Source organism: Panthera pardus, unplaced genomic scaffold (assembly GCF_024362965.1).
Source record: "Panthera pardus isolate Hobbes unplaced genomic scaffold, ASM2436296v1 HiC_scaffold_23, whole genome shotgun sequence".
Lineage (NCBI taxonomy): Eukaryota > Metazoa > Chordata > Mammalia > Carnivora > Felidae > Panthera > Panthera pardus.
This window is the reverse complement of record NW_026526799.1, coordinates 5,368,977-5,395,010: the sequence shown is the minus strand read 5'-3', so window position 1 is coordinate 5,395,010 and position 26,034 is coordinate 5,368,977. Positions and strand designations below refer to the sequence as shown.

The window sequence follows — 26,034 nt, the reverse complement described above, 5'->3', positions numbered from 1 at the left end:
GTGTGTCCCCCGGGGAAAGGTTCCTCAGGTTGAGCGCCTCAACCCCTCTGAGCCTGGTTTCCGTAACAGTGAGACAGGCTGTGTAATTATTAGGCTTAGATTATGTGACGTCTCAGATGGAGCCTGACACATAGGCGCTCAAAAAATGGTAGTCGTCGTCCTCCTTAAGAAAACGGGACGGGATGACTGACGTTTTGGAAAGGAATGCCACCTGCTTACTGGCTGCTCTTGCTGAGCCCTGGAGAGACCCCAGGAGCAATATGACAGGGCCGGTGGGGGACTGCGGGTCCCAGACCGCAGCCCGTCCCAGGTCTCAGCGCTAGCCTTCTGCCAGTGCCTTGGGTTGCTAAGTGACATGGACTTCCGGGCACCTCCGGAAGTGGTCGGGGCGGCCCAGCCCGCGAGCCCTGGGGTGGGCGGAGTTTAGGGTAGGGGGCGGGCCGCTTCGTGGCGCCGCGGGCAGAGGTCTTCCGGTGAAGGGTGTTTAGTCACTGCTGAGCAGCTGGGGCTTATTGGCCCCTCGGAAAGGGTACGCCTGGAAGGTGAGGAAATCGTTGTTAGGTCAAAGGCCATTTCGTGCTAGACCACGATGGTTACGTACCCAACGAACGCCCATCGCGGTGTCTGTCGGGGGGACATTGGTGAAGGGCAACAAGGTGGCCTTTAAAAGGAAAGGAGTGGGGCACCTGGGTGGCTCAGTCGGTTGAGTGTCGGGCTCAGGTCATGATCTCACAGTTCGTGGGTTCGAGCCCCGCATCAGGCTCTGTGCTGACCGCTTGCTCAGAGCCTGGAGCCTGCTTCAGATTCTGTCTCCTACTCTCTGTGCCCCTCCCCCATTCACACTTTGTCTGACTCTGTTTCTCGAAAATAAATGTTAAAAAAAAAATTATAAAAGGAAAGGAGTTTATTGGGGCGCCTGGTGGCGCAGTCAGTTGAGCTTCCCACTTCCGCTCAGGTCATGATCTCACGGTTTTTGAGTTCGAGCCCCGAATTCGACAGCTCAGAGCCTGGAGCCTGAGTCGGGTTCTGTGTCTCCCTCTCTCTGCCCCTCCCCGCTCGCACTCTGTCTCTCTCAAAAATAAATAAAAAAAAATTTTAATAAACATTTTTTTTAAAAGTATAAAGGAATCGAGTTTCAGGACCATCCCAGGTAAACAGATCAGCAGAGTTCAATGTAATCCTCTTAAGGCAGACTGGGGTGTGGTATGTTTTGGAGAATTTTGGTTTTAGTTTTTTAATAAATTAGTTTGGGGGGGTAGGATTACAGGATTTTTAAAAATTTTATTCCCTTAAACTTTATATATATATATATATACACACACACATACACATATATACACACGCATATGTAATAAATCTACAGTTTTTAAGTGACCTAAAATTAAACCTTCAGGACAATAAAAATCACCCTACTGAATGCAGGGGTAAATTGTCACAAGGTGCTTGCTGTTTTACAAAAACACCTTTTAACTTGTGTTACTTCATCTGTTCTTTATAATAACCACACGAGACAGTGAAGGGTAGGGATCCTGTTCTCCTTTCACAGAGACAAAATGCAAGGCTCAGGGAGGTGAGAAGACTTGTTAACGATCAAATAGAGAGAGAGACCAAATAGAGATCAAATAGAGAGAGAGATCAAATAGAGAGTAACAGAAGACCACAATCCCCTCTCTTTTTGCCACACTACTGGGCCTTTAAAAAATTTTTTTAAATTAATTTATTTATTTTTAAGTAATCCCTACACCCAACATGGGGCTGGAACTCACCATGCCAAAATCAAGAGTCTTGCTCTGCTGACTGAGCCAGCCAGACACCCCCTACTGGGCCCTCGCCCCCCCCCCCCCCATCTCTGCCCCTGGCCTTTTTAACCAGACAAAAGTGACCACACTGAGATCAGCTCCAACTACTGGACATGGTAAAGATCAGGTCTGAAGTGGCTAGTGGGGCTGGATGGATGATGAGTCCAAGGCCTCCCTAGATGTTTGATTTGAGCCGATGTAGTAGGTATCTGTTTTTTTAATCTGTTAAATATGTATTTTTAAACAACCAGAAACTTCAAAGTTCGAAGTACAGAATAAGGAACTTTTTCCCCTGAGCCATTTGAGATTACGGGCATACCTTGAAGACATCGTGGGTTCTGTTGCAGACCACGACAATAAAGAGAATATCACAATAAAGCGAGTCAAATGTACTTTCTGGTTTCCCAGTGCCTATAAAAGTTAGGTTTACATTATACTGCAGCATATTAAGTGTGCAACAGCATCAGGTCTCTAAGAAAATAGTATATGTACCTTAATTTTAAAATACTTTATTGCCAAAAAAAATGCTAACCATCATCTGAGCCCTCAGTGAGTCATAATCTTTTTGCTGGTGAAGTATCTGTCTTGATGGCTGCTGACCAGGGTGTTGGTTGCTGAAGGTGGGGTGGCTGCGGCAGTTTCTTAAAATAAGACAGTGAAGTTTGCCGCACTGACTGACCCTGCTAATGATTTCTCTGTAGTGGACAATGCTGTGTGATAGCATTTTACCCACAGTAGTACTTTTAAAATGGGAGTCAACCCAGATTTAAGTAATATTGCAAATCCTTTGTTGTCATTTCAACAGTCGTCACGGCATCGCACTAGTAAATTCCATCTCAAGAAACCACTTTCTTTGCTTATCCACAGGAAACAACTCCTCCTCGCCCAGTCACGTTTGATCCTGAGATTGCAGTGACGACTCAGGCCCATCTTCAGGCTCCACTTCTGATCCTAGTTCTTTTGCCGTTGTTTCCACCGCGTCTGCAGTGACTTCCTCCACGGAAGTCTTGACCCTCTCAAAGTCATCCGAGAGTTTGGCATCAGTATTTCCCAATTGGAATCCTGTTAATGTTGATATTTTGGTTTCTTCCCATGAACCTTGCATGTTCTTAATGGCATCTAGAGTGGTGTGAATCTTTTCCAGAAGGATTATTGCCTGTGCTTTTGGTGTCCTAAGAAATCACTGCCAGATTCCTCATTAAGATTTCCTCCTATTTTCTTCTAAGAGTTTTATAGTTTTAGCTGTTACATTTGGGCCTTTGATCCATTTTAATTTTTGTATATGGTGTAAGATAAGCTTCCAACTTCATTCTTTGGTATGTGGCTATCCAATTTTTCCAACACCATTTGTTGAAAAGACTGTCCTTAGAGTACTTGGAGTATTTTATCTTAAGTATATATCACTCTGTAAATTTTTTTTTTTTTTTTTTTTAAAGCAATCTCTGTACCCAGCGCTGGGCTCGAACTCACAACCCCGAGACCCAGAGTCACATGCTCTACCAACTAAGCCAGCCAGGCACCCCTGTAACTTTCTTTTCCTTTAGCAATGCTCATGAGGTGTATCATGTTGATGCTCATAAGTGTTTAGCTCACTCCTTTGAACTACTTTATAGTATTTCGCCATATGAATGGACAGTATTTTATTTTTATGCATTCCCCTTTCTGATAGACAATTAAGTTTTGTTTTCAGCTTTTCACTACACCATGTAATGCTCCAGTGAACATCCTCATCCTCAAAAATTCCTTTGTGCGTGTGAATCTTGAGGTGTGCTTATATTTCTTCCGAACAAGGACCCCTGGAATAACACTTAACATTATTGCTATCTAGAATTCTCATTCTGGTTCTTTTTAAGCTATATTATAATTTATAGCCAGTGCTTATTAGGTATACCCCCCCTTGGTTGATGCACCCTGGATTTTTTTCCCAAGTACACCTTTTTTCTTCCACTGAAGTTTTGCACACTGCAAACTCTCAGCCTTTGGATGTTTGAAATGTCATTTCCCCCTCACTCTGAATGACAGTGTAGCTAATACCAAATCCAGAGTTAGTGGTTATGTTCTCTAAGTGTGAATGTACTATTTCCTGGTCTTCAGGTACCCTGTTCACTGTTGCTAACTGTCTGCTGTCATCTGATAGTCTTTCCTTATGGAGTTTCTTTCCTAAAAATCTGGCTGATTTTTAGGGATTTATTTGCAATATATGTAGGTGAGGATTGTTTTTTTTAATGTACCTTTCTTGGAACTTGGGTGAGTACTTTCACAAGGACGCACACCTGTCTTCGTGTCTGAAGAGTGCCTCCACTTTCCTTTTGAAGGCTTCCTCTTCCCTATTCACTAGTCTCTCCTAAAAGAGCTACTAAACATTATGGTAATGCTTCTAAATCTATCTGCCATGTTTCTTTTTTTTAATTTGTTTTTGAGAGAGAGAGAGAATGGGGGAGGCAGAGAGGGAGACAGAGGATCTGAAGCAGGCTCCAGGCTCTGAGCTGACAGCACAGAGCCTGATGCGGGGCTCAAACTCACGAACCGTGAGATCATGACCTGAGCTGAAGTCGGACGCTTAAGCAACTGAGCCACCCAGGCGCCCCGATCTGCCATCTTTCTTAACCTCTCTTTTAGGTTTTCCTTTTATCTCTGTGGTGTGGTCAAGTAGATTCCTTAGTTCTGTTTTCCAAATCCACAAAGTCTCCATACCATTTGCACAGAATCCAGTGTTTATCCCATACGTAGACTGTATTTCAATAAAGCATTGTTTGGGGTCGCTTCTATTTTGTCATGTTTTGCTGGCAGCCTCTGCTTTGCTTTCCTCTGCTCTTTGCTCAGCCTGGTTCTGGCCTTCCTGGGTCAGTCTTGGTGCCCTGTCTGTGCCAGTGCTGCTGCCCTTTGCTGGGCTTTGTCTCGAGCTGCGAGCTTCCCGTCTGCTCAGGCCTGTAGCTGTTCTCTCCATTCTTGGTCAAAGGAGAATTCCTCTTGTTTTACTCTATGCTTTGGCATTGTAAATATCTCACTTGCCATTCGTAGGCATTAGGAGTTGAGGAGGCAGATGTAGGTGCACTCACTGCTCTGGTTTGAGTGCAAGTCCCCAGGCAGGCTGACAGGGAGACCCATCTTTCCTCCTCCACTGAGAGAGCTTCTCGAGGCTTCCATACTCGGTGCTGTGTTTTCAATCTTCAACTCTGTCACATTCCAAACGCTGGGAAGCCTTCATCTCCAACCCCTAGGGTTTCCTGTGCCCAGAGTGGACTTTCAGATCAGGTTTATTCTCGGTTAGGAAGGTGCAAGGTCAGGCCCCATAATGGACAGAGACTCTTCGCAGACCCACTTGGGCCGGGTAACTGTTAAGATCTGAATTATTTCCCGCGGACTTTATGTAAAATTGGTTTGCTCTGAAGGATCTGGTCTCCTCCTCCATTGCCTGTTCTCGCCCTTGAGGTATTTGTTATTTGTACGTATTTTTGTCAGTGAAAAACAAACATGTTTTTCAGGGTGCTCCATTTTGGATGGTAAGCTTCAGTCCTGCTACCCAGACTGGGATTTCCCCCTCTGTGAGCACATGAGTGCAGTTAGCTGACCTCGGTGACCGTGGGGTAGGCAGGTGAACTCGGAGGTTAGAGAGGTCGCTCTTTCTACAGGTTTCTCTGTGCCCACCTCCTAGGCAAGCTGAATCAGAGCACCACCTGCGCCTGCCTCAACCTGCATGGGAGGACTGGGTTCTTAGTTTCAGTCTCCCTTCCATGGTTCCAACTGGCCATACAGTCCTCTCTTCGTGGAAATGGGCTAGAACTTTGTATTTTAAGTTCTAAGTGCATGGAGGGTTCCCGGGAGGAACAGAATGCTATTTCCGGTGGTTGAGTTGCTTCTGTGTCACATCCGGATTCTAACGATGATTACAACCCTCAGAACTGAGGCCTCAGTGCCAGCACGTGGTGGTAAAGGATGGCTGCGTGCCTTAAAATCACAGGCCCATTTCTAAATTATGTGTGCAAAAGAATCACCTGGAAGCTTGTTAAAAAAGATCCTTTGACTGCCATCCCAGAAATTGGTTCGGTAGATTGTGCCCAGGAATCGGCTTTTTCCTTCTACTTTCTTCGACGCTCTACAGGAACGTTTGTTTCTTGTTCCTGTTACAGATCTGTCTTAGAGAGTCTTAGTCTCTGCTCCACAGGCCCTCAGTCCTACGTCCAGGCTGAAGGAGCAGCCCTAGTGAGGAGAGGCCAAAAAGCCGGACTTGAAACAAGTATTTCTGGTGATCCCGGACCACACCTTGAACAACGCTAGGTCGTTTTAAAAGGCCAGTGTGTAGCATTAAACATTGTTCCTGGCAGATAAATGATTTCATGGTACATCTAAGATATCCAAAGATAAACAGCCTTTATTTTGCTCATTTCCTAGGAGGCACAATCTCCCTTATCATGTGATTATAAGCCATCTTATACGAGTAATTGACACCTGCTATAATATAACTGTTTAGCATCCTTTACTAGTAAGATCATAGCTCCTATTTATTGAGCTCCTCTATGCATCAGACACTCTGCTGAGCACCTCACATCAATAATCTTATTTCTTCCACAGTGATACAGAAAGGATTCTGTGTGCCCTGGCCTGAAGCTGCCAACAGCCCTGGATGATCTGGAAGGACTCTTGATATTCAGGTAGGGGCCCAGCAGGCCCAGGGGACCTTCTCTGAGGACCCCAAAGCAAGCTTTCACCCAAAATGATTAACTCACCGGTTTTTGAGGTGTTGCAAACATCTTCTCCCAGGTTGCCATTTGTATTTTAACCTTGATGTTTTCCGCCATACATAAAACTTTCAATATTTTTTGGTAATAAAATCTGTTTAATCTTTTCCCTTATTACATCTTTCAGGTTTTGTGTTATGTTTAGAACAGCTCTCCACACCAGAGGTATAATAATACCCTGTATTTTCTTCAGTAATTTTGTAGTTTAATTTTTTTGTTCCTTTCTCTGGGACTAATTTTTGTGGAAACTGTGAGCTACAGATCTCCTACTTTGATAGCCAGTGACTTCAAGTACTATTTAAAGCAATCCATCTTTTTCCCACTTCAAATAATCCTTTTATCCCACTAAATTCCCATCTACCTGGGTCTGCTTCTGGACTCTGACTTTGGTTCCATCAGCCTGTCTTTCCGATCCCACTCCAGGTCACATGGACCATGTGTGGTTGCCTGACAGTCCCTGGGGCAATGCCACGGGACATGTGCCCTTTCCTCCCCTCGGCGCCCCCCCACCCCCAACTCACCACCATTCAGAATTTGTTAGTACTCTCATGTATTTACTCTTCCAAATGAACTTTAGAACTCATCAAAATTCCAAAAGTATTCAATCACACTGGAACACACTGAATTTATGGGCTGATTTGGAGAGAACCGAAATCCTTACAGGAGCATGATGTCTATCATTTATGTCCACTTACAGAATGGTCTTAGGTCTCCAGCTGATTCTCGTAGATTTTATAGGTTGCCATTCTGTTGTCTCCAAATAACGACAGTAGTAACTTCCCCTCCTTCGCCTGCTCTACTGTGGGGATTATGGTGCCAGGACCCTGCTAAATAATAGTATGTCCTTGGCTAATTTCTTTTATAGGAATGCCTGTGGTGTCTGACTCTTTCGAATGTCATTAACTGCTGGTTTCTGATAGAGATTTTTAATCTAGATTAGGAGTTTCTTTGTAGTCTTAACTTACTAAGATTTTTAACAAGGGATAGATTTTAAACTTTACCAAATATTGCTTCGGCAGCTATAGAGACCGTCAAAACCTTTGCTCTATTAATCGAAGTGGAATGAAGGCTGCTGAACAGACATACTGCCTCCTAATTCACTCTACATAACCCTAGTCCCTGTGCCAGGATCCAAATCCCTCTGTAGAAGCATGTACCACAGCTGAAGCTCCATGGCCTGACCGTAGGGACGGAGCAGAAAGCCTTCTCAAATTGCTCACGCTCATGGGGAGGGGAGGTGGACTGGAGGCTTCATTTTCCTTCCAGGGAAAGGAAGTATGCCAGACCAGATGCCCCCAGGGTGGGAAGGAGCTCGAGGACAGTGGGGTACAGAGTACAGGAACAGAAGAGGCGTCAGCGAGGACGGAAGACGCCCCCACGTCCCTGCCACCATCTCATACATCAACACACGGACCAGGCGCCCGGGGCCAGATGGGGGTTTTGGTACCTGAAGCGTGCTATGACGTCTAGCCATGACATGGTCTCTAGGGACGCATGGTCTCTTCCTGCCGCACCACAGCCGCTAGCCGACGCGTGGAGTCCTACCAGTGGAGTCATCGCAGAAAGTGGAGATTCCTCTTCCTCCACTCTGCTAACTCTGGGTCCCCACCCCCTCCTCCCAGCCATCACTCAGTTCCCGCTCACATCGGGACATCCAGTCCCTACGTAACCAGAGGACGCCCCCCACCCAGAACCAGCTCCCACCTCCAGTGACCCTGGCGCTGGGCTCCTACCCACTCAGCCTCCCCTATCTTTCCTGACCCTGCTTCTCCTCCATCCCATTTTGGGAGAAAGGTGGGTGCTTGAGCCTGTGCCCAATGGGTGCCGCTCACAACCCAAAGCAGAGGCTGGCACCGCCCACTCTGACCAAGGACCCTCTGGCCAAGATCTCACTAGCATCTGCCCTGTCTACCCGACACCGGGTTTGGGGTTGCCACCGAACACAGAAGCAACGAGAAACAGAAAATGAGGGCAGAGCCCAGTCTGTCACAGTTCTGAGAGGTAGATCGGGACAGGATACCCATCTGGTTTGTCCAACCCGACCTTATGTAAGAGGCAGTCTCTGTGGATGAACTTTCTCTTCAGGCCACAGGAAGTGCTAGCCCAAGCGGAGGCGGAAGGTGGCAATCTCCATGGGCTCCAAATAGATGTCAGTGCTGTTGGAGGGGGAGGCCAGAGGGTACAGTAATGTCAAGGAGGTTGGCTGCAGGAAACCCACATCCAGGCCGTGGAAAAGGCTCCCCAGGGCCACCTGTGGAGAGAAAACATGGCACAAGCTGTGCTGGGTGTTCACACGTTACGTGACACAGCTCTTTTCTCTGTATGACTTGCTGCCTCTTTAAGAACCTCACAGAGGCTCTGGCCCCTCTGGGCAACATGGTGCCCAGCTGTGCACGAGAGCTTGTGTTCGGGCCAGGGGCTCACTCTGCTCAACCCCAAAGCCCATCCACAGACCTCAGTGTAGGAACCACTGCACTGAGCAGCGAACTCCTTGAAGACAGGGACTGTGTTAGGTCCACTCCGGAATCGCCAGTGCCCAGCATGGGCTGTGGCACGTGGGGGCACCTGTCAGCACCTGCCTGAACCATGACCAGAGCTTTCAGAGTCGCAGCATGACGGCTTTGGATTTTTTTTTTTTTTTTTTTTTTACTTTTTTAACCTTTATTGATTTTTGAGACAGAGAGAGAGAGCATGAACGGGGGAGGTTCAGAGAGAAAGGGAGACACAGAATCCGAAACAGGCTCCAAGCTCTGAGCTGTCAGCACAGAGCCCAACGTGGGGCTCGAACTCACGGACCGCGAGATCATGACCTGAGCCGAAGACGGTCGCTCAACCGACTGAGCCACCCAGGCGCCCCTGGATTTTTATATCTGATGTTTTCCACTGCATCTGGCCGTGGCCCCTACTCACGGAGCACATGCCTTGTACAGAATGTGCCCTGGCCAGGCCTCAGTTGCTTTGAAATCACTCATCAACGGCTTCTCCCTTTTCTCTCTGCTGCTCACCTCACCGCAGTCTCCCAAGCCCCATGCCTGCTATGCCCCGGTACACCGTGTTCCTGCTTGTACCAGGCCCCTCTCACCTTGCCTTGGCTCGTGGTGCAGTTGAAGCCCAAGTTCTTGGCCTCAAGGCCGCAGTCAAAACCCTTGCGGTGTAAGATGAGTGCGGTTTCTGCCGAGGGCAGGGCATCGTCCTGGGTGACAGACACATAAGGGGTGGTGGGGGCGGGTGCTGCTCAGCGCTCGTGGGTGCAACAGCACTGCCCTCGAGGCAGCACCGGGACCAGGACCAGGAGGAGTGTGGGTGAGGAAAGGCCAGAATCCAGTCCTGGAGGTACAGAGCGGGGCGGGGTACTCACCTCGGCCTGCAGCGTCCGCAGGTTAAGCAGGTGGAAATCGCAGGGCAGGGAGGAGGCCAGGGGATGAAACGAGCGCAGACCGGGGCCCGGGAGCTGCCTCTTGGCTACAGGCAGGGCAAGCACTGGGGTATTCAGGTACGTGGAGGTCAGGTGGCTGAGGAGGGATGGGTAGCTGGTAGTGTGGCCATCCTGGTCCTGCAAGGTCGGCCGAGATGTGGGCGAAGGGGAAGAGAGCTTTCCCCGAAGCGTCTGGAAGGCTCCAGCACCCTCCATGTGTGGTCACTCCCCATCTCCCACAACCTGTAAGGGACACGTCTCCTCTACCTTGGGGGTTTCTGCTTTCACACTAATGTGAGCACACGCCCTGTGAGTGCCATCCATCTCCCATCACAGATCCTCAGTGCGGGAGAACGGGTGACAGACAGATGTGTGCCCGTAACGGACGGAGCAAGTACCCTGAGTGATCCTGCGGTTCCGGGTCCAGCCCCACACCCATAGCGCCGGCCCCGATCCTCGGGCCCAGTGCTCCCCAAGCTGTTCCGACCAGGGGCGGCCGCTTGGGTGACTGCCCTGTATGCCACACTCACAGGCCTAAGCTGCACTTCCCCCAAGGCAGCCACTTTTCTGTACTCTGGACTTCTGTCCCTAGTGCCACCTTCCTTCCAATCACCCAGAATCTCTCCCCATCTCGGCAGTATCCTCACACCCACCCCCAACCTTTCCCTCCCGCGGCTCAGTTCAAGCCACCAACACTTCCCGCTTGAACAGCCTGCAAAGTCTCACCTGCCTCCAGGCTCCCTGGAGATCCGCCCTATTCCTACTGATAGATGGACAAGCTCAGGGCAGAGTCCGACAGCATCCCTCCGTGCTCAGATCCTGCACTGGCCTCCAACATAAAGTCCAGGCCCCACAGCCAGCCGTTCTGGGCCCACTAGTCTGCCCCAACCGAACCCTGACCCCATGCTAGCCCAGCAACGGCCACTACAACTTTCTGCAGAGATAGAAATAAGCTATACCTGCACTAATAGAGTAGCTGCTAGCCACTTGTGGCCACTGGGCACTTAAATGTGGCCAGTATGACTGAAGAACTGAACTTATTTAGTTCTTTTAAGTCTATTTTGAGAAAGAGACAGAATGTGAGCGGTGAAAGAGCAGAGAGGGGGGGAGAGAGAATCCCAAGCAGGCTCCATGCTGTCACAGGGGGGCCCAACACAGGGCTCAGACTCAACAATTTTGAGATCATGACCTGAGCTGAAATCTAGTAGGATCCTTCACCCACTGAGCTACCCAGGTGCCCCTGTATTTAATTTTAATTAACTTAAATAACCACATGTGTCTAGAAGCTACCACACTGGACTAGCAGGTGTGGTCTAGCTGAGTGAACTCACTGCTCTTCCCTGTTTACGTGGTCTCCCTCTGCCTTAGTTTGTGCTTTTAAAAAAAAAATTTCTAAAGGTTTCTTCATTTTTTAAAGACAAACAGAGCATGAGTGGGGGAGGGACAAAGAGAAAAGGAGACACAGAACCGAAGCAGGCTCCGGGCTCCGAGCTGTCAGCACAGAGCCCGACGCGGGGCTCAAACTCACAGACTGTGAGATCATGACCTGAGCCGAAGTCGGACGCTTAACCGACTGAGCCACCCAGGCGTCCCAGTTCTTGTGTTTACATCAGACCCCATCCATCACAGCTGTACCTGGTCAACATGTCCCCCAGAAACTGTCCTCAATCCCCTTGGCTCACAACGTTCTCCCACTACTACCAGCCAAGCTACTTCTGCCTACCCCCCACCCCTACTCCCGAGGGAAGTCCTGGAGAGCAGGGTCAGTGTCAGAGTCTGTGTCCCTCTCAGGCCCTAAAGCACAGCGTGTGATCAGTAGTTCCTTGGTGGGTGAGGACCGAGCCACAGACAGGGAGGCTGGGTGGCAGGCTCCATCCTCCGCAGGCTCCGAGTCCAGCTACCGGTGGCTAGTACTAATTCGACCCCCCGTGGCTGGCCCTTACCTCTCGGTTATCGCTCCTGCTGCTGTGAAAGATCAAGCCCCTAAACATGGCTGCCAGTTTGGAGAAAAAGCCAGGCTGGTGGGGGCAAAGAAAGCCATGAGATGAACGGGGCTGGAGCAGAGAGGGTTAGAGAACATGGCGGCGGGGAGGGGGCACAGAGGAAGGCGGGAGATGGCTCGGGGGCATGGGCGACAGGACGCTGTGGGAGAAGGGAGGCGCCAGGCTGCCGGAGATGGAGAAGCAGAGCGTCAGACTGACCCCCCGCACCCCAGGAGAAGCACTACTCTCGCTACCCCTCGCCCGCCTCTAGCTCTGCCGCCCAAGGGACCAGCCTGACCTGGCTCCCCGGGAGGGAGGTCCAGAATTTACCTCACTGCCCAGGGTTCGCCGTTCCAACAGCAGGCGGAAATGGTTGCAGGTTCTTTTGTTGTCCTTGAGCCCTTGGCCCAGACCCCGGTTGTCGTCCTGCATCAGCCGACGGTCCAGGATCACCTCCAGCTGGCCTGGGGAAGTTCACCGTGAGCCCCAAGCAGATACTGGGCTTTGGAAGAATCCCAACCACAGGCCCCGAGGGAAAAGCCCGGGGAGCTACAGCCTCACGCGGAGTCACTCAAGAGAGGAAGAGCGGGGGCCTGGAGCTGGAAGGGGACCGAGCGAAGGGCCGGTATCACAGAAGAGGAAACAAAAGAGGCCGGAGGGAGCAAGCAGGCCCTGGCAGTTTACCGCCCACGCTCCGTGCCTGAGGAGGGGGCACAGACCTGGGAGCTCGGGCGGCGATCGCTAGCTGCACTGGTCACTTGAACAGAGTAAACCAGCGAACACAAAACTGCCATCGCCAGCCAGCAGCGCTTGCTGCAGCGGCCCCGGTCCAGGCAGCTGGGGCAGAGCTTGCTGGGACTAGAACCCGCACCCTCCCACCCTCCTCCTAGGCTGGGAAAGACTCCAGCTCTGCCGCCTCATCCGTCACAAGGAGAGTGCGGAGAGAACAGGCAGATGGCAAATCAGACAGAAGCTCCAATCAGGTGTCGTTTGTGGTCACCCTGGGGAAAAGGGATGGCGGATGACCGCCTGTGCTTTCTTCGTAAAATAAGCTTGGGGAAGGGCTGGCCGCAAAGCAGACATATGTTGGGGTGAGGATTTTTCCCAGCACCTGTTTTTCTAAGAATCTCTTGAGAGCGTCCACTCAGATGGCCCTAACCATCTCCCCAGCCTGACATTCTGACTTCTGTAGTTCCTACGTATTTGTATCTTGAGCAATCTTTTTTTGGAAAGATATCCGAAAGTCCTAAAACGGACCCGTGCGTATATAACAATAATCTCTCAGCACGCTATTTTCCAGAAAAGCAGAGAGAATCCCGTGGGGTTCAGCTAGCAGTTGACAGCGTAGACAGAACCGTGGCAGAGGCTGATAGCGGGGCGATCAGAGCCACACTCCTGCAGCAGGGGGTCAGGCCTCCACTGCCCCAGCCACCAACCCCCGGGCGAAGCCTCTCGGCTCAGTCCTGCATAAAGGCTCTGTCCCTAACACGAACCATCTGAAGGCCTCAGAGGCCACCAAGAGCAAAGTGTTCATTTTACCCTGAGGACGCAGGAGCCACCTCAGCTGGCCCGGCGTGCCCAGCCCCAGGCCAGCACTCCTCATGCCCTTGTTTGAATTCTTAAAAATGCCATTCTCTCTTTTAAAAACAGCATATGTTTTTCTTCTTTGCTGTTATAACATCATATGCACTTTTTCAACTGTCCCTACTCCCATCCCTGACCAGGAGAGTAACTGTTCAATACCATGATGCTTCTTAAAGGGTTCCGATAGGGCACCCACCACCCCCCCACCCCACGTCACCTCCAAGGCTGCCTCCGCTAGGGGCGAGGGTGACGGCAGTGGCCTGCCCTCCTGCCATGCCCGTGTGTGACTGGCGGGAGTTAACGGCTTGCTGTTGATGGTTCTACAGGCATGGAGGTGATGTGGACCGGGGAGGGGTGGGGACCGCTGAGGGGAGAGGCCGGGGGCACAGATGGGCTTCCACCCCGCCCATCACTCTGTGCACCAGCTCCTGCCCCGCTCACCATCGTGCAGGCTGGAGACACCCAGGGCCTGCGCAGTGTGCAGGGTGAGGCGGTTCTGGGCGTCCTGGATGTAGGCCATGACCGGCATCGGGTAGAAGTTGGCCTGCAGGGGTAGCTTCTTCAGATAGCGCCGGGGCTGCACCTGGGAGGGGAAGGCCAGCAGGTCACAGGCATCCGGGCACCATGTGGGACCAACGGGTCCCCAGTCTGAAGGAGTCCCTGATCACTCTCGTCTCTGATTCCTCCTCCTCCCTCAGGGCAGACCGCTCCCAGTGCCTGCTGTGTGCGCTCTCCGGGGCCCCGAAAATCACCTGAAAGCCATTGAGGTCCGTGAAGAAGGCACCCTGGCTGTCAATGTCTGTGTGGATGCGCAGGGCCAGCTCCTTGTTGACGTAGTCCCGGATGTCCACCAGGGACGACATGTCCAGAGACAGCCCCTCCACCCCTGGGCACAAAGACAAAGGGCGAGCATGGAGAGGCCGGAGAGACTGGGCGGGGAGAGGCTGTGCCCAGACCCCCGGCGACGCCCCGCATTTCTGGAGGACCTTCTCTCTCAGAGAATTACCGTGACCCCATTGCAAACGATACCTCTGTTGGGAACAGACGCATGAGCCGTGAGCAAAAGGAAGAGCAGCGCACACCTCTGCAGCCCCCGCCTCCCCTCGGACCTTCCGAGCGGCAGGGCTCACCTGGCAGGTTATAGAGCCGGACCACCTGGCGAACGTGCTCGTAGTACGCAACCACCTCTGAGAAGAAAGGGCCTTCGGTGACACGCAGCACGGGGGGGTCCCTGGGGACGTAGGGCTGGGGAAAGAGCAGGCGGCAGCTGAAGCCGCAGCACGGAAGGCAAAGCCTGGGGGCACCGGCCCGGCCTCGGCGGAAGTACTTCTGCCGGCAGGCCTCCGCCCGAGACCCCTGGCTGGGCCTGCCCAAGCCCCCGCGGCCGTTCCTCGGCCACCCCGCCTCCCGGAGGCGGCCCCCGCGAGGGCCCTGGCAGCAGGCACCGTCCTGGAGGAAGGCCCGTGCCCCTCCGCCTCACCGCCTCGGGTCACGTGGCTCCTCGTGCCCTCCGCTGGCGGGGCCTCCCGAGGCCTGCGGGGGTTCTGAGGAGTCTTTAGGGTACCTGGGCCTCCCCGTCAGGCAGGAAGAGGTAGGCTCCGCTCTTGTCTTTGGACGTGCGGGTGCCATAGACGAGGAACTCCACGTCCACCCGCCGCTCCTGCTCCTCGTCCACCCTTCGGATGCTCTGCCAAGAAACACAGCCCTGACCCCTGGCCCCACACCAGCATGTCAGGCCTGCCCCCTGGGAGGGCACGGACGAACTTCCCCAAGGAGCCAGCCCAGCTTCCCCGTGCCGTCAGCCCGGAGCCAAGACGGCCCGCTCCGAGGCCCGCCGTCAGTCGGGTGTTGGCTCAGCACCGCCCCACCGCCACGCACACCCTCCTCGGCTCCCCGCCCTGGCCCTTTACCTTGAGGAGCCCGGTAAGGCCTGAGAACCAGACCTGCATGTAGCGGTTGCTGAGGGCGAAGTCACCGGTGCCAGAGTCAATGACACGTACAGGGAAGGCGTCCTGTCTGCTGACGGACAGCTGCCGGCCGTGCAGGTAGATGCGCACAGAGGAGGGCAGGGTGCGGTGCCCGTCCAGGCCCAGCTGCAGCTGCAGCACGCCGAGGCCAAGGGCCGGCAGGCGGATGGGCACAGACACCTGCTGGCACAGGAAGGGTGAGGAAGCGCGGCCCACGGCACGAGCACCGGTTCTGGATGCAGGCCCGGGATTCTAGTCCTGGGGCTTTCTTACTAACTGATAAAGTCTGAGCAGATCCCTGTACCTGCTGGGGCCTCTGTCCCCTCCTCTGACGGTGGAAGTGACATTACTTGCTTCGGGTCAGACTTTTAGGAGTCTCAAATGCTATTTGAGAAACTAGGAAATGGCAATCGCACATTAACTCCCCATAAACACTTGATGAACGAAGGAATAGCACGACACCCTGGCCCCCATTCTCACTATTATCATAGTTTATCAAACTTCACCTGCCTTTCGAGGACAGACCCAAATGCCAACAGTGCTTGTCCTCTGGGCAACCCCTCTCCCCAAGACGGCTGTCCCCAACCTGGGGCGTAAGCAGGAGGGCGGGAGGCGGGTGTCACAAGGCAGAGGGAGGCCCCGGGGAGAGGCCGAGGATGAGCACGGAGGGCTGGGGCCCACCTCCCGGGCCCCCACCTTACCTGGTAGACATCAGGGACCACGTCAGTGGCAGAGCTCCAGTGTGCGCTGATCTGCACGGCCAGGGGCTGACCCTCCTCAGAAAGGACACGCACCCGGGGCGAGCTGACCAGCAGGGACACCACACTGAACCGCTCCTGTTCCAGCGGGTTGAACAGCACCACGTACCTGCAGGCAGAGGCAGGCTCACCCAGGCAGGCTTTTCCTGGGCAACGGAGGCAGAAACAGAGGCCAAGAGTATCTGGGCAGGCGAGGGGGCGAGACGGTGTCGGGAGCCAGAGTGGCTTCGCCTCTGTGCCTGGCCCGGTCTGGCTCACCTGGGCGAGGAATCCAGTTGGATTACTGTGCGCTCCGGCAGGGCATCGTGATTTAAGCGGGTGTCATCCTGGAGTTAAGGGGGTGGGAAGGGAAGAACCGTCATGGGCCTTGGCCTGGCTCGGAGTCTTGCCTCCTCCCCTACCTGTCCCGGATGTGGACCACCAGCTTCCCTGGGCACAGATCCTTCACCCCAGGGCAGGGAAGGAAAAGAAGAGCGACACCCTCACACCGCTGCTCTTGGATGGGACCGCACACGCCCGAGGGCGCCCAGAGCAGATGGAGGAGGGGGCTCACCATTTGGAGGAAGGGAGCCTCAGGGTCAAAGTGGTAAGCCTCCTTGTCCCCCAGCACCAGATAGTGTGCCGCGTTGATGATAACCTGCTTCAGGCTGACGAGGGAGCGCAGGAGCCTGCGGGGGACAGGGGGTGGGAGAGGGACCATGGAGAAGATGGCCACAGACTGTGCACCTCACCGGCAGGCCTGCCCCCTGACCGCCAGCACGGCCTTTCTTTGGGACAGCGGGCAAGGGTGTGGAGCCGACGGGGAGCAGGAGAGGGCCCCCACCTGACGCCGTAGTCTGCCACGACCGCCTCCTTCGCAGTGCCGGTGATGGCATCGTGGTGCTGGAAGAGCCCCAGGGTGCGCCGAGCTTCCGTCAGAAGGGCGAAGTTGGAGAGCGGGTACTGGCTAGCCAGTCCAGAGCGGCGCGCGTGAGCTACAGCCAGGCTGTACAGGATCTCCGCGCCCCTGCCCAGAGACAGAGGTCAGCCTCCTGCCCACACAACTCCCAGGCCCGCCCTCGCTCAGCAAGCCCCATTCCCTCCTTTCCACCACATCTCTGCCTGCCTTGGTCTCCAAGCCTTTCTAGGGCCTTCTGAGCCAATCCAGCCCTTCCTTAAATCCCACAGCCGATTCTACTCCTTCCAGCCAGGAAGGTGGAAGGTGGGAGTCTCACCGCAGGTGGGCTTCCAGGACCCGGTCCAAGCTCTTGTAGAAGGGCCGGGAAGTGTAATAGCCTGTCCAGTAATGGTCCTCTCGGTCGGCATAGGAGAAGAAATCCCCGCTCAGCACGGGAAACCCTGGGGGCCGTGCTCCTGGCTCTACCCCTGTCCTCTTGTACAGAGCGTCAAAATAGTCAGAGAGGGTGCCAAACTGGGCCTGTGGGGACCCCAAAAACCCGCTTCCATCAGTTCCGGAGTCTTCTGGGACCTGTCAACTCCCCCTCCCCCGCCACCATGCTGCAGCCCAGTGCCAGGGGCAAGGATTCTGCTTACGCGCCCCACCTGCAATCACTATATCCCACTCTTTCCCACCGCACGCCAAGCCCGGGGGGCTGGCAAGGAATTCTCACACCAAAGGGAGACCCTGCCCGAGAGTCGGGAACGGGGAGCACGGCGCCTTCGGGAAGGGCCAGGCTGCAGCACCGTGGGCCTCCCCCCTCCCCAGCTCAGCGTCCCCCCTCCCGCCCCCCCACACCTGCACGTGGAGGTCAGGTTTGCTGTTGAGAAAGTCAAAGAGCCGCTGGTAGTTGAAGAACTGGGCGTCCCACTCCTGGGGCTTGTCGTATCGGAAGTCATCCCCCAGCGGCACCAGGAGGACGTTGCTTCGGAACAGGCGGGACTTCTTCCGGTACTGGTCCAGGAGCAGCGCTGCCCTGCGGGCGGAAGGGCGCGGGCCCGACACAGAGGCTCGGCGCAGAGGAAGGGAGCGGGCGGGCCCAGGTCTTCCTATGCTCGGCTGCAGTTCCCGGACTCCAGGCCGACACCATGCACGACAGCACACCCCTGCCCCGGGGTCCTTCACACACACCACAGACGTGCCCGCATTCCCCTGTGCCTCCCTTCAGGCTCTACAGGCCCGACACCTCCCCCCCCCACCCCTGCATCACCAGCGGTTCTCCAGCCGCCCTTCTGCCCACGTCCCTCAGGGTGAGGGGCCTGGCGCTGATGCGGGACTCCGGGGTGGGCCGACCGGCAAACAGAAGGCAGGACACACACCTCGGCCAGCCCGGTGTGCCGCGTGCGTGTACGGGGGCGTCTCCGGCAGCCCCACGGTCACACCAGTGCCGACCTCGGCCACCACGCGGGTTTCCCACACGTGTGGTTCAGCAAGGGCCTTTCTCCCCATCCCGACCCTTTCCTGTTCTCTTTCCTGAGACTAAGGATGGAACTTTACATTTACATCCGATAAATCCTATCTGGTTGGATTCGACCCACGTCACACACAACCTACTGAGATCTTTTGGTTGGGGGGGGGTCCTCATTCTGACACCCCAGCTTCACTTTGCCCACAAGTTAGCACAGCTCTGAAGACCTAAAAGCAGAACCATACTATACCAGCTCTACGTGTACTGGCTGAGTGACCCTGGTTAAGCTACTTAACCTTGCTAGGCCTCGGTTTTTTATCAGAATAGCATCAATACCTACCATCATAATGTTGTGAAAGCTAAAATGAACTAAATAAATTACTATTTGCTACATACTTAGAACAGCACCTGGTAGGGGCGCCTGAGTGGCTCAGTGGGGTAAGCATCCAACTTTGGCTCAGGTCATGATCTCACGGTCCGTGAGTTTGAGCCCTAAGTCGGGTTCTGTGCTGACAGCTCAGAGCCTGACGTCTGTTTTGGATTCTGTGTCTCCCTCTCTCTATGCACCGCCCCGACTTGTGCTCTCTCTTGCTCTCAAAAAAAACAAACAAAAACATAAATAAATAAATAAAATTCAGACTAGCGCCTGGTACACAGTAGGAACTATATACACACGTTTATCACTTTCTTTTTCATCGAAGTTACTGGTCAAATCAATAGGAAACCAAAACCTTGTAGCGTATCGTTAAAGCTTTTTCTCCATTTAGACCAACCCAGTCGTCGGCATGTTATAGGTATTGTAGGTCAGCCTGCCACTAAGCTACTTAACTGTGCTGATCCAGCTTGTACTTTCCTACTTTGTTCTCAAGAGAGGACTCCTAGAATACCACTTCCCTCTAATTTATCAGCCTTGTAAGCCTTTCAAAGGAGAAAACGAAGTTACTCTCATGACTTGCTCTCTGCAAAGCTGGGCTGGCATCTGATCACAGCTGCTGCTTTAAGAAAAATCACCCCTTAATAGTCCTGGATTCTTGCTTGGAATCTGCATTTAGATTTCTGGCTTTCAGAAACAAAAGACCACTTTCTTTCCCTTTTGGTCACATGCTGCACCTCGTGGACATCATGGAAATCAGAGTATTGCCTCATGAAAACCAGCTCAACTTGTTATATTGTCAAGGCTAGTGGGTTCTAGCTAACCCACGGTTCAGGTCACTGGTAATCTGTTCTTTCCAGAGTGGGCGGAGGCGGGGGCAGACTTCAGCCACAGGGACATCTTTAGGGGTCCCTAACAACCCCCCAGGGGGACAGGTGTGCTTTCTCTGATGCTGGGGGCTGTTGGGCAGGACTGAACGTGCTTGTGAATGGTCCACAAGCACTGGGGGGTCCTGGCCTGCATCAAGCTAAGGCAAGACGCCTGCAGTAACCAAAGGCATATTAGGCCACATGGTACAAGAAACTACCTTTTTTGAGAATTATTCACTTCTGAGTCGGTCAGCCGGCTCTGGCAGTTTGTTAGGACGCTGGGAAACACACTCATTTGGGGAAATAAAACCATTCTGGCAAAGGTGGTTCCTTAGAGCTGCTCCAGCTTTCCAGGGAGGCTCAGTGAAGGAGCCGCCACCTTAGCGGCTGTGGACCTGAACTCACCACCTGAGCCCCACTGCCCCCGCCTGCCATTTTACAGACGTACAACCAGAAGCACCCCCGTGCAGCAGAGCCCACACCAAGGCCAGGTCTCCTGGCTCCCCTGTGGAGTGAAAATGGCCCAGCCTAGGCCGGGAGCAAATACCTCTCAGCCACGTTTGCCTCTGTGATCGCCCGGGGCGGCACCTTCCAGGGGCAGTTTATGCGCCCACCAGGCAAGCGTTTGAAATCAAACTGGCAGCAGATCTTGGGATCCGGGCCACAGGTATGGGGCACATCGTAGCTGTAGAAGGGCATCATGTGGCAGAAGAGGTCTGTGCTGGAGTCCGAGTCTGTAGAAGACACACCGGGCAGTCGGCCACCAGCAGGCAGCCTCCGGAGCGGGTCACGGAGATGCCAGGAGACTGGGGATCTGCTCCAGCCACGTGCAGCTCTGGCAGAAGGTGAGGCCTGGACCAGACTTAAGGCTGCAGAAGACGGGCAGGCCAAGGGGCACAGGGAGGGATCTGGAGCCCACAGTTCCTGGGACAGACCCTCAGTATAGACGAGGGCTCTGTAGAGGCCAGAGGTCAATGTGATCGATCCCCAGTGTAACCGGAAGGAGGACAGTACTTCTGGTGGTCTGTGTAAGTGCTTGCTGGTCTGCTCTGAAAGATGTGGGTCTTACCCTCATACCCTGCCCTTCCCTTCCGCAGTGAGCACTACTCCTGTGACCCTCCACCCTACCTGGTCTTACCCCAGTTCTGTCTCCACATGAACTCCAGACTGTGGGTGGAAGCAAAGTGCTTCTTGATGGCATAGTGCACTCTCTGAATCAGCATGCTGGTCAGGTTGGCACGGCGCAGCAGGTAAGGAATGGTGGGGCTGTGTCCAAAGGGGTCCACGGCCCAGCCAGAGCGTGGGGTTGCTCCTGAGAGGGCACGGAAGCCAGAGGTCCTGAGGGGTTCAGGTCCTGGGGACCCAGCTCCTTTCCTGCCATCATACTGAGCCCATGCCTGGTGGAATCGGCCTAGAGAGGAACCACCCTCCTGCCAATCCCTGTGCCCAGCCCCTGCTGTTCCCTGGTCCAGCTACAGGGGCAGACTCTCCTTCCTGAGCCCAGACTCACCGAGGTTTTTCTCCAGCCATTGGTGTCCTTCAATGAGCTGGTCAATCAGGGCAAAGTAATGGGAGTTGGCCTCGTCCGGCATCACCCAGCCTCCTGTCACAATCTCCAGCTGCCCGTTTCCCACCAGCCTGGAGTGAAGGACTCACACTCAGCGTGGGGCAGGGATGCTCTGCCCAGTCCCGCCAACCAGAAGATGCGGGGACCTGTGCGCACAGGCCTTACCGAGCCCGCTCACCCACACCCGGGACCAACAGAACAAACAGGCACTCTCTTTTCCCTCCATACAGCCTCCATGCTGTCCCGGCCCTGCCTCTCTCCGGACCAGGCCCCACGCTCCCTCTTGGCTTGTGCGTACGACTGCACCTAACTCTGATTTCTCCCGACACCGGTGACCCAGTGGCCATCACACCAGTCCCTGCCTTCTCATTCTCGGCCCCTCCACCATGCCCTTTCCCCTCGGCCCTGCTTCCCCTTGCCTCCCCCTGCCACCCACAGTGTGGCACCCAGCTGCTCTGGCACCCAGTCCAGGGCCCAGAGGCCAGCCTTCCCATGCCTCCCCGGCGGGCACTGGCCTTCGCACGGCTGCTTTCTTTTGCGCGTTGATGTTGTCCCACCACTTGGCAAAGAAGGAGACTTCCGCCCAGAGGAAGCGCCGCCGGGGGTCCTCCTGCAGCTTGGACACCATGCTGTTGAGGATGTGCTGGGTCTGCTCAGTGTAGTACTTGTCAAAGGTCTTGATCCAGCCTAGGGCACCAGCACAGGATACCCTGAGGATGCCGGCATCTTCTGCCCCTCCCTTACCTCTGCCATCACAAAGCTCTCCGCACAGCCCGGCCCCCGGGGCCCTGCTGGGTCCTCACCTGGGTCATTGTGAGAGTGTGGCACCACGAACACCTGCAAGTCTTCGGCGTCCCAGTCGTGGGGGCTGTAGGAGATGTCGAAGCCTTGCTTCCACACGCCGCCATCCACGTTGTCAAACGGCAACTCCTCCGATATAGTCAGCATCTGCCAGGCCAGAGAGTAGCTCAGTGCCCATCCACAGCCACCAGAGGTCCCTGCCGGCTCTGACCCCTACCTGCAGCTCTGGCTTCTGGCCCCGGCCCCCCAGAGCAAACTGGCAGTCTTGGGGGGAGACAGAGAAGAAGCTGGGCCGGGGCTCTGGCGGCACCACCCAGGAGCCGTTGGCCGTGTAGTAGGGCAGCATGGCGGGCGGGCCCTCCGCATTGGCCGTCAGCTCCAGCACAGAGTCCTTGATGTGGCTGATGATCTCATGGTTCTCCTCCAACAGCTGTTCCAGCTGCTCAATGCGGTTCTGCAGCACAGAAATCTGGCTCTGCCGAAAGACCAGAAAGCAATCACCCACGGCCCCTTGTGCCACAGGAAGGATCTCCGCGTGGGGCCCATCACCCAGGGCCTGTGGTCCTTCCCTCCCCAACTGAAGGCGGAACCACGAGCCTATGGGGCTGGATGGCTCTGGTCCGGTGAGGAAAGATGTGCAAATCACTACAGAGAACTGCGATCCGCTTGGGTTGGGAGTGCCCCCACTCCCTGGCTCGTGGACGGCAAAGATTTCATCTTGCGTGCCTCTTCTCGACAACCAGTGTGGCCTGTCAGGAGCGCTGTGCTGACAAGGACTGCATCCGGGCTTAGTGGGAACGAATGCTGCAATCCATTAGCAATGTCTGCCAAGAATTCAGGAGGACAAGCCGGCAGTTCGTCTTTTCCCTTCCTTCTTTCTTTTTGCCATCACTGTTTTTGATCTCTGGGCTTCTGGAAAATCTGCCCTTTGGGAAGAAACCCTCCTGTCCTGGGCTGACCCGGACTCTCAGCCTGAGCTCAGGGACTGGTACACGAAGAGATTAGCAACCAGGCATGACTCACCCGGGGGAAGTTCCCACCATTCTGGTGACGGGTGGGATCATGCTGCACTCGGTCCAACATGAGGTAGAGCGAGAAGACGGCCACACAGAAGATAGCAGCCCCACACACTGTCACCTGCTTTTTCAGCTTCATACTGGCCTCCACACACACCTGGCAGGAGGAACACCATATGCAGCTCCAGCAGACAAAATCCCTTTGTTGGTCTTTCCACCAAATGCCCCAGTGAGTGCCTGAGTGTTACTCTCAAGGAACACCTATTTGCCTGACTCCAAAGAAAAGCAAGTTTCTAAGCCCCAAATCCCAACACCGGCTGCGGATCCTGACCCAACCGGGATCCTACTCTCTTAGCTGAGACACAGAAAGCACGAGTATGTAAAGCTGGTCCTGCCTGGTCCTGGTGGGAGCTCTGCCCCTAGGGTACAGAGGATGCCGTCTCCCAGGCTAATGCCATAAAAAACACGACCGGATAACAAACTTCCCAGCTCTGCCTCCAGAGTTCACCTCACAACCTCCTGATTCTAACCGGCTTTCTGCATCGCTTGCCTACCAGAAAGATACAGCCAATCAAAGGAGGTGAGTGTCCAGGTTCCTTGGCCACGTGCTTCTAGTTTCCGAGGAAGAAACGGGCATCCAGTTAAAGAAACGGACAGGGAAGCCTTTCTCCCTGCCCTCTTGGATCAGACTGATACTCACCAGAAAGAGTGCCTGGCACAGCACCTCTCTCATTAAGAAAAACATAATGAGCTTAAAAGGCAGCAGCAGTGGCTTGTCTTTCTAACATAAAGAGGGCCCTGCATCTTCTCCCGGCCAGTTCGGATTCCTGCAGTGGGTAACTTTCGGCCTTTGCTTATACAGCACTCGGGGCACCCCCTGGGAAGCCAGCAGTGATTGGTGCCGAATGTTCCCTGGCTATGGGGAGGCTGGGCACAGCTGCCCCGCTGTGGGTCAACTTCGGGAGACCAGTGCCCGCTACCAACGCCCGCGGAAGCCTACTTGCCTGCTGGGTGGAGGGAGGCCGCTAGCTGCTGGGCCGAGCGTGGGCGGAACCGCCGCCCCGGAGACTTGCTCCGGCCCCGGGGCCGAGGAGCTCTGTCGCCTCTGCGCCGTCTGCCCTACTTAGCGCGATCTGATTCCGCACAGGAGCCTCCGGGCAATATTTTTAGCCCTTGGAGGCTGGGTCTAGGCCAGAGTGGGTGGAGCTGCGGGGAGGGAGTTGGGTCACAGGGTGGGTAGGCACCTGCCGCCGGGTCCCGCCGGCCCAGCCCCCTCCCGGCCCTCCCGGCCGAGGCCCTCTCCGACCCTCCCAGCCCCGGGACCGCAACGACGACGGCCGGGTGCGGGACCCCGGGCCGCCTCCGAGCCCAAGCGCCGCTCGCGCTCCTGCCTCCCACCCCGGCCGCGGCCCGGGGTCAGACGGAAACCCCTCCTCCACCACGGGTCCGCCCGGCGCGTTACCGTCCGCAGCCGGCCTCCGAGCCCCGCCGGCCGAGCTGCGCCCCTCACATCCCCGGGGGCGGCGGCCCGCGCGGAGGCAGCGACGCAGGCGAAGGCGGGCGTCCGCCCAGCCGTCGCCGCCGGCTCCGCGCGCCGTAGCCGCGCTCCCGCGGGGCCGGGGCCGCCCGCGCGCTCTGCTGCGCCCGCCCCGCGCCGGCCCCCCTCGCCTCCCGCCGACTAGCGCGCGGGGCGGGGACAGCTGCGCCGACAGCTGCCCCGCCTCCTCCGCGCCGGCCCCGCCCGCCGGCCGGCCCCTCCAGCGTGGTCCCCGCCTCCGGCCCCGGGCGCCGGCAGCGGAGCCTCAGTGCGCAGCCGCAGCCCGGGCCGGGCCTCGACTCGCTGCGACAGCTTCGCGAGGGGCGAGTAACTTCATTTTTCCGGATCTCACTAGCGTAAGCGCATTGCCAAGCAGTAGTAGAAACATTCTTCCTCCATTTCATCCGCCGAGCAGTGAAGCCCGGTCTCCGGACTCGCCTGTTCTGCTCCACGTCCCCTTAATCCGATGCAGTTACGCTTCTCAGGCCAAGGGGTGCTGCCGCCCGTGGGTGCGATCACGATGCCTATGCGTACTTGCCACCCCTTGAGAAAGACATCATTTTCGTGGTGTTTCTCCTTTTACCTGGCATCTGGGTGGGTCATACTTTTGCAGCATCAAAACCCCTACCGCAGTGAATATCTCCATTAATTCCACATTTGCTCTCTTTTTATGTTAACTGTCTTAGGACAGAGTCCCAGCAGTGAGGTTTCCTGGGCAAAAGGTAAAGACCCATGTGACTGATGATACTTGGCATTCTTTTGCTCCCCCAAAGGATTGTGCTGTCAATTACAAACTGGTGAATATTGCTTACACAATTTTTTGTTTGATTAGCCAGATTTACACTGTCATCTCGTTGTTTTCACTCCTGTCTCTTTTATTACCACAGACATTTTTCTAGATTTATTTAGGAACCGGAATCCCTGGTTCTCAGGTGTTAGACTTAGGCTAGGTTCATCATTCCCTGTGTTTCTGTGATTTGCCCTGTGTTCTGGGAAATTTCTCTCCCAACCTTACTACTGAATTTTTCATTTTGGCAATCATAACTTTCAAGAGTTCGTTTGTTCTCTAATGATTTTTTTTTGAGTTTTTTAAAAATTGATGTATAATTTATAGTTTCTGGCACAAGTCTTCAGTCTACAGCTGGATAAGTTTTGATAATTGTATACACTAGTATAATCAGTACCCAGATCAAGACAAAACATTCCCCGGGGTGCCTAGGTGGCTCAGCAGGTTAAGCATCCGACTTTGGCCTAGGTCATGATCTTGCCGTTCTGGGTCTGA

At 54.7% G+C, this 26,034-nt stretch overlaps 1 protein-coding gene and 1 long non-coding RNA gene across 4 annotated transcripts; one reads left to right on the top strand and one right to left on the bottom strand.

The window, feature by feature from the left end:
• The first annotated feature begins 313 nt into the window (after positions 1-313).
• LOC109273472 (uncharacterized) lies at positions 314-6,652 on the top strand. The gene is made up of 2 exons (XR_002083069.2): positions 314-542; positions 2,667-6,652. It is a non-coding gene; the product is annotated as an uncharacterized LOC109273472 (long non-coding RNA).
• MAN2A2 (mannosidase alpha class 2A member 2) lies at positions 6,154-24,885 on the bottom strand. Of its 3 annotated transcripts, XM_053888657.1 has the most exons (25): positions 24,678-24,885; positions 24,220-24,421; positions 23,223-23,372; positions 22,417-22,674; positions 22,202-22,346; positions 21,914-22,085; positions 21,342-21,469; positions 20,970-21,143; positions 20,379-20,565; positions 17,980-18,157; positions 17,459-17,661; positions 17,068-17,250; positions 16,798-16,912; positions 16,503-16,570; positions 16,188-16,353; positions 15,430-15,666; positions 15,084-15,206; positions 14,650-14,764; positions 14,272-14,405; positions 13,961-14,102; positions 12,266-12,399; positions 11,897-11,971; positions 9,897-10,091; positions 9,621-9,731; positions 6,154-8,789 (listed from the first exon to the last, which is right to left on the bottom strand). In XM_053888657.1, the coding sequence occupies exons 3-25, from the start codon at positions 23,352-23,354 to the stop codon at positions 8,637-8,639; spliced, it is 3,528 nt and encodes a 1,175-aa protein (XP_053744632.1). In that variant the 5' UTR covers positions 23,355-23,372; positions 24,220-24,421; positions 24,678-24,885; the 3' UTR covers positions 6,154-8,636. The 3 variants fall into 3 exon arrangements, with proteins under 3 accessions (XP_053744632.1, XP_053744633.1, XP_019315845.2); XM_053888658.1 differs by lacking the exon at positions 24,220-24,421; XM_019460300.2 differs by lacking the exon at positions 11,897-11,971 and having other exon boundaries at positions 24,678-24,883.
• Positions 24,886-26,034: the final 1,149 nt, after the last annotated feature.